Raw genomic sequence first — 10,964 nt, forward strand, 5'->3', positions numbered from 1 at the left:
CCCCCCCGCCAGGACTCGAAGCGTCGTTTCGGGGCCGCAGCCTGCGGGGCGAGGAGGTGGCGGTGCCGCCCGGCCTCGCGGGGTTCGTGCTGGAGGCGGAAGAAAAAGCAGAGGGGTTGGCGGGGAAGCCGGACTTCTCGGGACGCTCGGAGGACGACGACCAGGAAGAGGAGCAGCCTCTGGAGCGGGACTTCGTGAGCCGAGGGACGGGCTGGAAGGGGGTGCGGGCGGGCGGGCGCTCCGCCCCGGTGCTGAGCCCGGCCCCTTTCCCAGGACCGCTTCGTCGGAGCCACCGCCACTTTCGGCGGCTTCACCCTGTGGGGCCTGGAAGCCGTCCCGGGCCCTGACGCCAAAGTGCGCGGGGCCCTAACTTGGCCCAGCCTCGCGGCAGCGGTGAGTAGACGGGCCCCTTCCTGGAAGCTTGCCCCTGAGCGGGTTTTCGGAGCGTTTGGGCTTGGGAGCACGGCGGGGCTGCCGGGTCTGGCTGGGAGATTCTGCCGGGTAGCGCGTGGGAATCCGGATTTCCCGTCACTCTTTTCTGGCCTGTCTAGAGGGGGTTCTCTTCGGAGCACCTGGGTCCCTCCCCGGGTGTGTGGGCCACCCAGCCACTGTATCTTAGCGTCCAACCGTAGAGGTGCTGCCTGTTTGCAGATCCACGCACAGGTGCCCGAGGACTGAGAACTGGAGCTCGAAACTCAAAGCCGGATCCCATCACAGCAACAAACCAGCTCTTCGCCTCGGAGCCACTGATTCCATCACCCCAATAAACACTCTCCACAGCACCCGTGAGTCCGTGATCACTCTGGGGCCCCTAAGCTGACATGATCCCTTCTCTCACAGCAAGACCCTTTCATGGCTCTGGCCTATAGAAACAATTTATTGCCGGGCCAGGGGCAGTAGAGGCCAGAGTTTTGTGGCCAGCACCCACCCCACCCCCAACTTCTACTTCACAAAAGAAATTTTTACAATCACAAGCCCTCTGTACGAGCGCCCATTCCCGATCTCACTGTACACAGCTGCCTGGCTCCCTCTGGTCCCTGGTTCAGAGCAGGCCTGGGCCTGCAGCCAGCTGACTGTGGAGCTGGCCTGAGCCCCGAGTGCACCTCCGTGCTGGACACCAGCAGGCCCTGCCAGGCCTGTCCTCTCCTTTTGGAGCTGTCCTCAGCAGGTCTCCCTTGGAGTGCCTCTTGGAAGCCCCAGCAGGGACAAGGTGGGCTACCAGCCCCGGTCCTGCGGCCATCTCAGCACTTCAACGGGCAGTGCCTGGTCACCACTTTCCCCTCTTGCTCCAGTCCTTGGGAGTGAAGTGCAGACACTTGGAGTCGATCCGAAGGAGCCGCTTGAGCATAGCCCGCTCATGCCCATCCACGATGTCCTCAGACAGTGTGAGGATATACTGGCCCTGGGGGGAAAGAGATGGGCCCAGCAGGCGGTCAGCCCATGCCAGGCCTGCATGTCACCCCCACACGTCTCCCCCACCCGCCTCCCTACCTTGTAGTAGTTGATGAGGTTGAGGTACTGCAGGGTGGAGATGACGTCCTCCTTCTTGATGCTGGTGATCTCACTGATCTCGCTGTGGGAGGGCAAAGGTCAGGTCTCCTGAGGGCCTTCACCAGTCCCCAGGAGCCCCAGGGGGAGAACGCCCAGGAACAGACAGGCCAAGCCATGCACCCCCAGGCAGGCGGGGCCAGGCTCACTTGATGGTGATCTGTGGCCTCTCCCCGCTCTCTGACTTCAGTCCCATCAGGATCTCCAGGATGGTCTGGGACCAGTAACTTCGATAGGATAGCAGGCCCAGATCCGAGAGGGGCTTCTCAGGGGTCCCTGTTTTCCCTTCCACTTTGGAGAGTTCGTAGCCTAAAGCAATGAAGCAGGAGAGGGTAAACGAGCAGCCATGGAACACAAACATCTCAGAGCATGGGCTGCTGAGGCAGGCTGCCTAGGTCCTGTCCTGGCCCCACCACTTGGCAGTTGTGTGACCTTGGGTATGTGGCCTCTCTGCCCTGTGCCTCAGTTTCCTAATTCAGGACCAATGAGTATTTACTCTTCACCCGTGTGCTGAGCACAGTGAAGGACACTGAGAAGAGCAGCTGCACTCAACTGTGAGGGATGCCCAGGAACCAGTGTGAGCTCATGGGTGGAGGGAATGTGCAAGAAATGGCTAGTGGAAAGAAAGTGCCAACTTTTCTTTGCCATTCCAGACTCTGTCTGGGGATGTGGCGGGGAAAGGGGGGCAGATCCCCGTCTGTGGTCCAGGCCTGACGATGCCTGAATGCTCAGATCAGTCCTCCTAGTTGTGACCTTGGGAGTGTCAGCTGCTCCAAGGGTGGCCTGAACGGGTGGTGGAGGATGGTGGGGGAGACGGTGCTTCCCAGGGTGGAGGGAGGCCACTCCCGAGAGCCAGGCGACCTCTCCAGCAGCTCTTTCCCTCCTACTCCATTGACATCTGGGCACCGGCAGGCAGTTCCTGGCAAGATCCCCAGGCCCCAGAGAGCCCCAAGTGGCTGTCCATCCCTGTGGCAGGGTCTTCATTACACCCCATCGGGGTCCTGGGATGTCTGCTACTTCTAGAAGCCTTTTCTTGCCCTCAGCTCTAATCTGCCTCATGAGATAGACCTAGCCCCTTCTGTGTTCCTGCTGTTGGTACATCTGTATAGGCTAGTCTTGCCCTTTTGCCCCATTTCCTGTGGCTTCCACCAAATACCCCAGCGGCGAGAGTAACAGAGGCTGGTGTTTGGAGAGAGAAAGCACAAAAGGGGTAGGGGCACACGTGGGTGCCTGCTCAGGTCTGCTGGGCCCATACTGCATGTGGAGTCCTGGCCCACTGGAGCCACCATGTTCACCTCAGCTATAGGGTACTCCTGGTCCCTCTGGAGTGAACACCCACCCACCCCTGAGCTCCTCAGAGTGCTGCTTCTGGTGCCCTGCTGGACCCAGTTCAGTAGAACTGAGCAGAACTCCTTGGTGGCTCCACCCACATCCCCTCTCCATTGAGGTCTGAGCTCCATGACTGGGTTAGACTGAGCTTTGTTAAGCATCTACCTGATCTACTACCAGGCTGAGAACTTCCTGAGGCTGTGACCCCATCTGAGCATCATTCGACCAATAAAATTTCTCAAATGGACCGTGACCTTGCTCAAGTCAAGCCTCCCATGTCTTCATCAGGCAAACAGCTAAAACTTCCCTGTCTCCCAGCTCACAGCTTGGTTATTTCAAGAGTTTAGTGAGTGGTGAGGTGGGTGGAAATGGGGGAGGTGAGAAGGGGTAGGAGGTTGGGAGGCAGAAGAGGGAGCCCCAGGGTTAGGAAGGGCACTGAAGAGGCCATGTATGATGAGGGAGAGTCCCTTCTGGCTTGAAGAGGCTGTCATGACTAACAGAGAACAGGGGACAAGTCCACACTTATATCTGTTAACAGTATTTGGAACAGCTGCTGCCTACAAGACTCAGGAGGCAACAACTAGTCCTCACCCAAGAATTTGTATCATGGTGCACAGTACCAGACAGATGAGCAGCAGGGGATCACTGAGCTTCTGCCCATGGTCCTGAGCAGGAGATGAGTCAGATTTAGGGGCAATTAGGTGGCCCTTAGGACCTTGGCCAGCCAGGCACAGTGGCTCAGCCTGTGATCCCAGCACTTTGGAAGGCTGAAGCCAGAGGATGGCCTGAGCCCAGGGGTTTGAGACCAGCCTGGGCAACTTGGCAAGACCAAGCATCTCTACAATAAATCAAAAATTAGCCGGGCATGGTAGTACACACCTATAGTTCTGGCTGCTTGGATGGCTGAGGTGGAAGGATCACCTGAGCCCAGCAGGTCGACTCTGGGGTGGCCGTGAGTGTGCCACTGCACTCCAACCTGGGTGACAGAGTGAGAGACTGACTCAAAAAAACCCCAAAAACCTTGGCCAAGGAACAGTGTGGAGCTGAGAACCTACTGCAGCCAAGCAGGGCAGTCACCCTGAGAATGGAGAAAGCCTTACAATACCACTCCTTTATTTCTGGCTGCTCCCCTGGTGACGGCTGCACAGCCAGGGTTGAGAATGCCAGCCATCCGGCTCATGTGCACAGGAGGCACTGTGGGTATACTGCCCCCTGCCTGGGTAGCACACATACTCACTGAATTCAATCAGCAGCTTGCCATAGCCCCGGCGCTGATAGGGAGGCAGGGTTAGGATGCAGGCCACGTTGTAGTCTTCTGTTGATTCCTTCTCCTAGAAAAGAGGGGCAGGTGAGCATGACGGAAGGGGCCTGGCTCAGGGTAGGGCCGAGAGTCAGCCTGGGTGAACACTGACCTTGGAAAAGTAGCCCACGATGTGGAAGCCCTTGCAGTCATACTCTGTCATGACATAGAAGAGGAAGGGGTCTGTGTCATAGTATAGCGTCTTGTGGTCGAGGAAACACTTGGCCAAGAGACACAGATTCTGGGAGTAACTCTGCAAAGGAAAAGGTGTTACCACTCTGGGTACCCCACCTTGAGCAGCTTGGTCCAGGGTCAGCCAGGAGCTTCATTGTCCGTGCTGGGCCCCAGGCCGATTGGTGACAAGCATTCCTCCCAGGGCCTAACCCATTCTACCACTTGGGATGTCCCCACCACTAAGGCAGGGCCACTTCTCAGGGTTGAGGAACCCATGTACCGGCTCCGTGTGTCTGACTACCAGCTTCCATGGTGAGTTGGGCAGTATCCCCTTTGTTCCCCACACCTTCGTCTAAGCCTGGCCAGGTGCTTCCACTGCCCTCTATTGTATTTAACAACAGTCAACAAACTGACACGTTCACATGAAGTCAGACTCTGACCAAGGTTCCTGAGAAAAGGTTTCCCTGCTTGATAATCTTGGGAGTCTGGCTGTCAAAAAACCTAACACTCTAGGCCGGTACAATGGCTCATGCCTGTAATCCCAACACTGGGAGGCTGAGGCAGGAGGATTACTTGAGCCCAGGAGTTAGAGACCAGCCTAGGCAACGTACACCACATATCTACAAAAAAAAAAGACCTGATGCAGAAGGATCCCCTGAGCCCAGGTTACCAAGGCTGTGGTTGAACCATGGTGGTGCCATTCCAGCCTGGGTGACAGAGACCCTGACTCAAAAAAGAACAAAAACAAACACAACCTAATACCACTGTACCCACAGGCCTACCTCCTGGGAACTGATCTGCTGTTCTACCATGGAGGTAAGCAATTCTAGAATTTAACAAGATAACAGCCATGGGGGTTTGTCTAGCAACATTACAAACTTGCTTCTTTTTTTTTTTTTGAGTTGGAGTCTCACTCTGTCGCCCAGACCGGAGTGCAGTGGCCGCTCCTGGCCACCGCAGCCTCGACCTGCTGGGCTCCAGCAATCCTTCCTCCTCAGCCTTCCAAGTAGCTGGAACTACAGGCGCATGCTACCACACCCGGCTAATTTTTGATTTATTGTAGAGATGAGGTCTCGCCAAGTTGCCCAGGTGGGTCTCGAACCCACAGCTCAAGGCAATCCACCCACCTCAGCCTCCCAAAGCACGGGATTACAGGCTGAACCACTGAATCTGGCTCAAACTTGCTTCTTTACCTCTATACGCAAATTCTGCACTTCAGATGAGTTTTTAGCCACCTGCCGGGCTCTGCCACTGAATGCCCAGGTCCATACTTAATACAGAACAGTGGTTAACGGCAGAGCCTTCTCTCCTCTTCTGCTCCTCAGCCAGAATCATCTTTGTATTTTGTTTTGTTTTTTGAGTTGGAGTCTCACTGTCGCCCAGGCTGGCGTGCAGTAGCACACTCATGGCCACCCCAGTGTTGACCTGCTGGGCTCCAGCAATCCTTCCACCTCAGCCTTCTAAGTAGCAGGAACTACAGGCACGTGCTACCACATCCAGTTCATCCAAGTTGCTTGGGCTGGTCTCAAACCCTTAGGATCAGGCAATCTACTCGCCTCAGTCTTCCAATGTGCTCAGATTACAGGCTAAGCCACCAAGGCCAGCCAATCTTTATCTTTTACACAGGCCATCTCTGTGTGTCCATGCCTGCCCCTCACAACCCCACTGCTTGCAATTCCCTTAGCTACTCCATCCTCCATGTCAAGGCTCAAAGGTCACTTCCTCCATGAAGCTTTGCTGACCACCTCCTAAGTGACCCTTGGCATGTCTCTCTCACCTATGGACTAAGCTGTCAGACAGAGATTGTGTCTAATTCTTGGTCATCTGCATGCCCCCTAGCACCTGGCCTCCAGCAAGGACTCAATAAAAATGGGCTGAACTGTTGACCTGGAGGGTCAGTGTTTTCCTGAGTAGCCCAGGGCCCCACTGCCCCATAGCTGCTAACCTTGTTCTTACGTCCATCAATCTCAAAGAAGGAAATGGTGCCCTTGCGGTAAATCTCATTGCCTGGAGGATGTCGCAGGTCACACTTGGTCTGAGGAAGAGAGAAGGATCAGACACAAGAGCAGAGCAAGGGATGCTGGGAAGGCAGCCTCCCTGGACCCTTCATACCAAGTGACGCTGAAGACACTTGAGGCTACGGCCATACTTGAGGCAGAACTCGCACAGGTAGAGGACAGGCAGTGTGGTGAGCTCTTGTGGGTATGGAGAGAAGTACCACGGCTTGAGGCGGTGCCGGCCCAGCTCGATGCACTCAATGTTCTTCATCCGGGTGACAATGTCGTCGTGGCTCCGGTCAGACACCAGGCTCCCAGTCATGCGCGGTGCTGATGGTATTCCATCTGAGCTGTCCTGGGAGTCCTGCCCAGGGCCAGTAGAAGACACCAGGTTACAGGGGACAGCTCAGCACACTACAGCTCACAACCCTTTCCTTCTGAAAGCCTAACAGCAGTCCTATGGGGAAGGTGCCACAGTCGCCACTTTCCAGATTAAAAAACAAACTCTGAGGGAGTGACAACTTAGAAAAGAGTCCCCCAATCCCACCAACACCGTCACTGTCCACCACCCCTTATTTGTTCTTAAACTAGTCACTAAATAAACTCTCCAACTTGCCTACATCCCCTCCTTTTTCCCCAGCTCCCCACTTCTGCTGCTCCCCAGACTCACCTCATCAGTGCCCAAGCAATTCGATTTTCGCTTCCGTCCTGGCTGGGCTGCCACTGCCCTACGGGCAGATCCATTCTGTAGATGAGATGGCAGAAATAAAAGGGCTGCGAGATGAGCCTAAAAGAGGCTGTCAGAGGGTCGAAGAGATGAAGGAAAAATAAATGGTTTGGGGAACTCACCTGGGGAAAAACCGAGGCTGGGGCTGTCTCGCTGGGCACTGGAGTTGCTGGCGAAACCACCTCCACCTTCCGTTTCTGCAGAGAGAAACCAAGAAAGGTGGGTCAGAAGGTAGAGAAGGCGGGACCTGAGAGGAAAGCAAGGTCCCTGGAATTGCTGAGGGTACCGTTGAGCGGTGGTTGGGCTGCAGGCAGGAGCTGGAGGAGAGCGGCTGGTCGGGCTCGCCACCGGGAATGGCCTCCCGCTCCTTGGGCAGGTTGAAGCGGAGTGTGATCTGGACCGGGATTGGCAAGGTCTTCCCGCTGGCCTGGGCGGAGGCCGGCTGTAGAGATAGGTCCAGGGTCTTCCTCTGGGGCGGGGGTGGTGGTGGGATGGGGAAGGGGAGGTGGGGCCCTTAAGCATAAAGTGATCAAACCCCACCCTCTGCCTTTTCAAGGACACAGGAATAGCTACTGGACTCTGGGGGCAACAAATGCAATTTAGCCCCCATCCTTTGCAAGCTGAAGTCAGAGTGGGATAATGCCGCCTCCTAAGGCCAAGAGATGAAAGAAATAGGAGAAAAGAGAGAAGATGTAAAGTGGGGGACCTACTCACCACCTCTCTCTCTGGAGAGCCGGGACGCGACCCAGGAAGTCCGTTCTTGGTGGGGGTCTTGGCCTCTTTCTTGGGGAACTGAATCTTCTTCAGGTCCAGTCGCTCGTGGGTCACCCATTCATCCAGGCGTTTGTTGACTGTAGCAGTGGGGTTGGCTCAGGAAGGAATGCCAGAGACTGCCCCCAACCCCGCCCTCTTCCCCATCTCACCCAGGCCCAGAACTCACAGTCAATGTAATGGACGTAGAAAAGCTTCCGGCCGCTGATGTCCTTCACGCTCAGGATTTCGGCCAGGGCTGTGGGAATAGCACAGGCAGGGGCCTTAGACGGGCCAGGCCGTGAGACTCCACCCTTCCACGACCTGAACTCCACCCTGTGCCAGATCTCTAAGCCCCAGCACTCGAAAACCCTCATCCAAACCTCCTTTAGTCACCAAATGCCACCCGCTCTTCAAGCCCCGCCCTATTCATCGCGGAGCGGATAAAGGCCACGCCCCTTCTTCGGAGTATCAGCGCCCCGCCCGCCCCAGGATTCCGGAGGCCCCTCCCCCTCCCGGGGGTTCAGTTGACTCCCTCCCGCTCCTCGCTCTCAGGTTCCTTAGCCCCGCCCCCCGACGTCACTCACGCCACTCATCTTCGTTGTCCTGGTTCCGCCGCAGCACGGGTAGTCGGCAGCCCTCGATTATCTCCCCCTGGGGAGACAGCGCGGCGCCAGGGTCGGCTACTGGGGGGCCTCGGGCTCTACCCACCTCCCCTGGCTCCCTCCGCCCCGCCCCGGGCACCGGACTCACCACCTCCGCCATCTTCCCTCCCTCCACTGCCACTTCCGGCCCCTCTAGGGTACGTCACTTCCGGGACGGGGTGTGCTGCAGGCCTGGGCCCTCCGAAGCCGCTTTGGAAGAGGACCCCTAAGTGATACTGCCACCCGGCCTCAGGCGGGGAGACGACCCGCCCGGCTAGGGGGAGAATAGGTTGTTTGAAGCCTCGGGCGGGATCCTGGGTGGAACCCTCCACAACGTGCACCGCGATTGGAGAAAAGCTGAGTCCGTCACGTGACGCCCACCGGGTGCGACGCCGGTCACGTGGCGCTAGTGTTTAGCTTGACTGGGCGGCTCCTGGCGGTGGGAGTGAACTGCGCATGCTCGGCGGGGTCGGGCGGAGAGGGCGGGAAGCCGCTGGTTGGCACACAGGAGAAGTGAGCAGGGTACAGGGGCTTGAAGGCTCCGCCAGTCTGTGTACTTCGTCCTGCAGGCAGGAGGACGTCCGGAAGATTTCTAACTTTGTTGTTTTGTATATAGGTTTCTGCTTGCAAAGATAGGACGCCGGGCGCGGTAGCTCACGCCTGTTATCCCAGCACTTTGGGAGCCCGGGGATTCGAGACCAGCCTGGACAACTTGGCGAGACCGCGACTCTACAATAAATAAAAAATTAGCCAGGCATGGTATCTCACGCCTGTGGTTCCAGCTACTTGGAAGACTGAGGCGGAAGGATCACCGAGCCCAGCAGGTCGAGGCTGCAGTGGCCGGGAGCGTGCCACTGCACTCCAGCCTGGGCAACACAGTGAGACTCCGACTCAGAATAAAATAAAATAAAAAATAAAGATAGGACTTGCATTATTCGTTCGTACAGTCAACAAATAGCCCCTACCGTATGCGAAGCACAGTTCTAGGTGCCCAGAAAACGTCCCTGAACAAAATAAAGACCTGTGTCCTCACGGAGCTTACACTTATGGGTGCTGGGAGGGAAGATACCTGGTATAGGTAATAAGCAAGGAATATATTAAGTCAATGCGTAGCGTATTTGAAAGGACATAACGTGGAGTCAATGTGCCCAATGAGCAGCCATTTTAACATCCCTTAGTTTTGTCATGTTTTTCTAGGAGTTCAGTTTCACTTACCCTCTAATCACTAGCCAAAGACAGAACCGGTTTCTCATAGGTAGCTGTTGACAGTTTCTTTGCCACCCCCTCCCCAGCTTGTTACTAATTAGCTTTTCTATTGCAAGTATTTGCCTTCACCCATAAGACCCAAGTTAACCTTATCAGCCCATTCTGGCCTACATGACACAGACCCCCACCACCATGGCAGCAGTCATGTGACTGACCCACCTATCCACCTGCTGTCCATCATCTGATGACATTACCTGTGCTCACCTGTCCTTGATGTAAAGCAGACCACCATGGGATCCCCTACCAAAGGAAAGGTATAAAAGGCATTCAACTTCAAACAGCAGTCCTCATTGTTTTGTTAAGCACTGGCCAGCCCATGTGCTCTTTGAACTATGGCCTCCATGTTTTCTTAGATTTGGCCCCCTCCCTTACCTTGGGGAGGTGAATCTCCTCTCTCTCTAATTTACTTTCTAAATGAACTGCGTTTTCTTTTTCTTTTTGTTATTATAAAGATGTGGGGTACAATTCAGAGTTAGGTATACAAACGTTGATTATGCAAATACCCTTGATGGTATTTGCCCCTCCCTCCCCTAGCAGTTTCCCTCAACTGCCAATCCCAGCTGCCCTCCCCAGTAGTAGTTTCCTTCTACTGCCAATTTCTTTCTTATAGTATTATAATAATTGTTCAGGGTCCGCTTATGGGTGAAAACATATGGTACTCTGTTCTTTGTTTCTGTGATAGATCACTGAGTATGATCGACTCTAAATTCATCCAAGTTGCTGCAAAGTCCATGTGTCTGTCCTTTATGGCTGCATAATATTCCATTGTGTAAATGTACCACATTGTTTTATCCAGTCCAGCTACAATGGGCAACATGGTTGGGTCTATGTTTTTGCTATTGTGAATAGAGATGCAACAAACGGGTGTGCAAGTATCTTTTTTGTAGAATGATTTGAGTTCCTCCAGGTATATTCCAATAGGGGAAATTGCTGGGTCATATGGAAGGTCAATTTCTAGTTCTTTCAGAAATTGCCACACTGTCTTCCAAAGAGGTTGCACCAGTTTGCATTCCCACCTGCAGTGTAGAAGCATTCCTTTTTCTCCGCATCCTCGCCAGCATCTGTTGTTTGTTCTATTAATGACTGCCATTCTTACTGGGATTAGGTGGTATCTCAATGTGGTTTTGATTTGCATTTCTCTGACGATGAGTGAGACTGAGTGCCTATTCTGTGTCTCTTGGCTGCCCATATATCTTCTTTTGAGAAGTGTCTATTCATGTCTTTTGCCC

General features: G+C 54.9%; 2 protein-coding genes across 7 annotated transcripts in view; one reads left to right on the plus strand and one right to left on the minus strand.

Annotated features, from left to right (window-relative positions):
- The window catches only part of RNASEH2C (ribonuclease H2 subunit C), a 4,633-nt gene extending 3,860 nt beyond the window's left edge, over window positions 1-773 (plus strand). Inside the window, exons 2-4 of the mRNA XM_008062283.2 lie at window positions 13-194; window positions 274-393; window positions 652-773. Coding sequence (XP_008060474.2) covers window positions 13-194; window positions 274-393; window positions 652-678 — 329 coding nt within the window. The 3' untranslated portion in view covers window positions 679-773. The remainder of the gene's footprint in view (window positions 1-12; window positions 195-273; window positions 394-651) is intronic.
- Window positions 774-856: 83 nt separating this feature from the next.
- On the minus strand, window positions 857-8,862 carry KAT5 (lysine acetyltransferase 5). Of its 6 annotated transcripts, XM_008062250.2 has the most exons (14): window positions 8,579-8,862; window positions 8,413-8,479; window positions 8,016-8,084; window positions 7,790-7,926; window positions 7,362-7,517; window positions 7,198-7,272; window positions 7,019-7,093; window positions 6,464-6,712; window positions 6,297-6,386; window positions 4,290-4,430; window positions 4,115-4,208; window positions 1,698-1,857; window positions 1,492-1,573; window positions 858-1,402 (listed from the first exon to the last, which is right to left on the minus strand). In XM_008062250.2, exons 1-14 carry the CDS (start codon window positions 8,588-8,590, stop codon window positions 1,268-1,270), a joined length of 1,542 nt encoding a protein of 513 aa, XP_008060441.1. In that variant the 5' UTR covers window positions 8,591-8,862; the 3' UTR covers window positions 858-1,267. The 6 variants fall into 6 exon arrangements, with proteins under 6 accessions (XP_021570106.1, XP_008060441.1, XP_008060454.1 ...); XM_021714431.1 differs by lacking the exon at window positions 7,362-7,517 and having other exon boundaries at window positions 857-1,184; window positions 1,275-1,402; window positions 8,413-8,819; XM_008062263.2 differs by lacking the exon at window positions 7,362-7,517.
- Window positions 8,863-10,964: the final 2,102 nt, after the last annotated feature.

Source organism: Carlito syrichta, unplaced genomic scaffold (assembly GCF_000164805.1).
Source record: "Carlito syrichta isolate Samal-C Ts95f unplaced genomic scaffold, Tarsius_syrichta-2.0.1 Scaffold95875, whole genome shotgun sequence".
Taxonomy (NCBI): domain Eukaryota; kingdom Metazoa; phylum Chordata; class Mammalia; order Primates; family Tarsiidae; genus Carlito; species Carlito syrichta.

Coding starts and splice junctions, on each gene's coding strand:
- KAT5 (XM_008062244.1), bottom strand. CDS start 8,590: ATGGCGGAGGTGGTGAGTCCGGTGCCCGGGGCGGGGCGGAGGGAGCCA. Junction 6,387..6,463: donor AGTGTCTTCAGCGTCACTTG/GTATGAAGGGTC, acceptor TCTCTTCCTCAG/ACCAAGTGTGACCTGCGACA. Junction 1,858..4,114: donor CAAGCTGCTGATTGAATTCA/GTGAGTATGTGT, acceptor TCATTGCTTTAG/GCTACGAACTCTCCAAAGTG.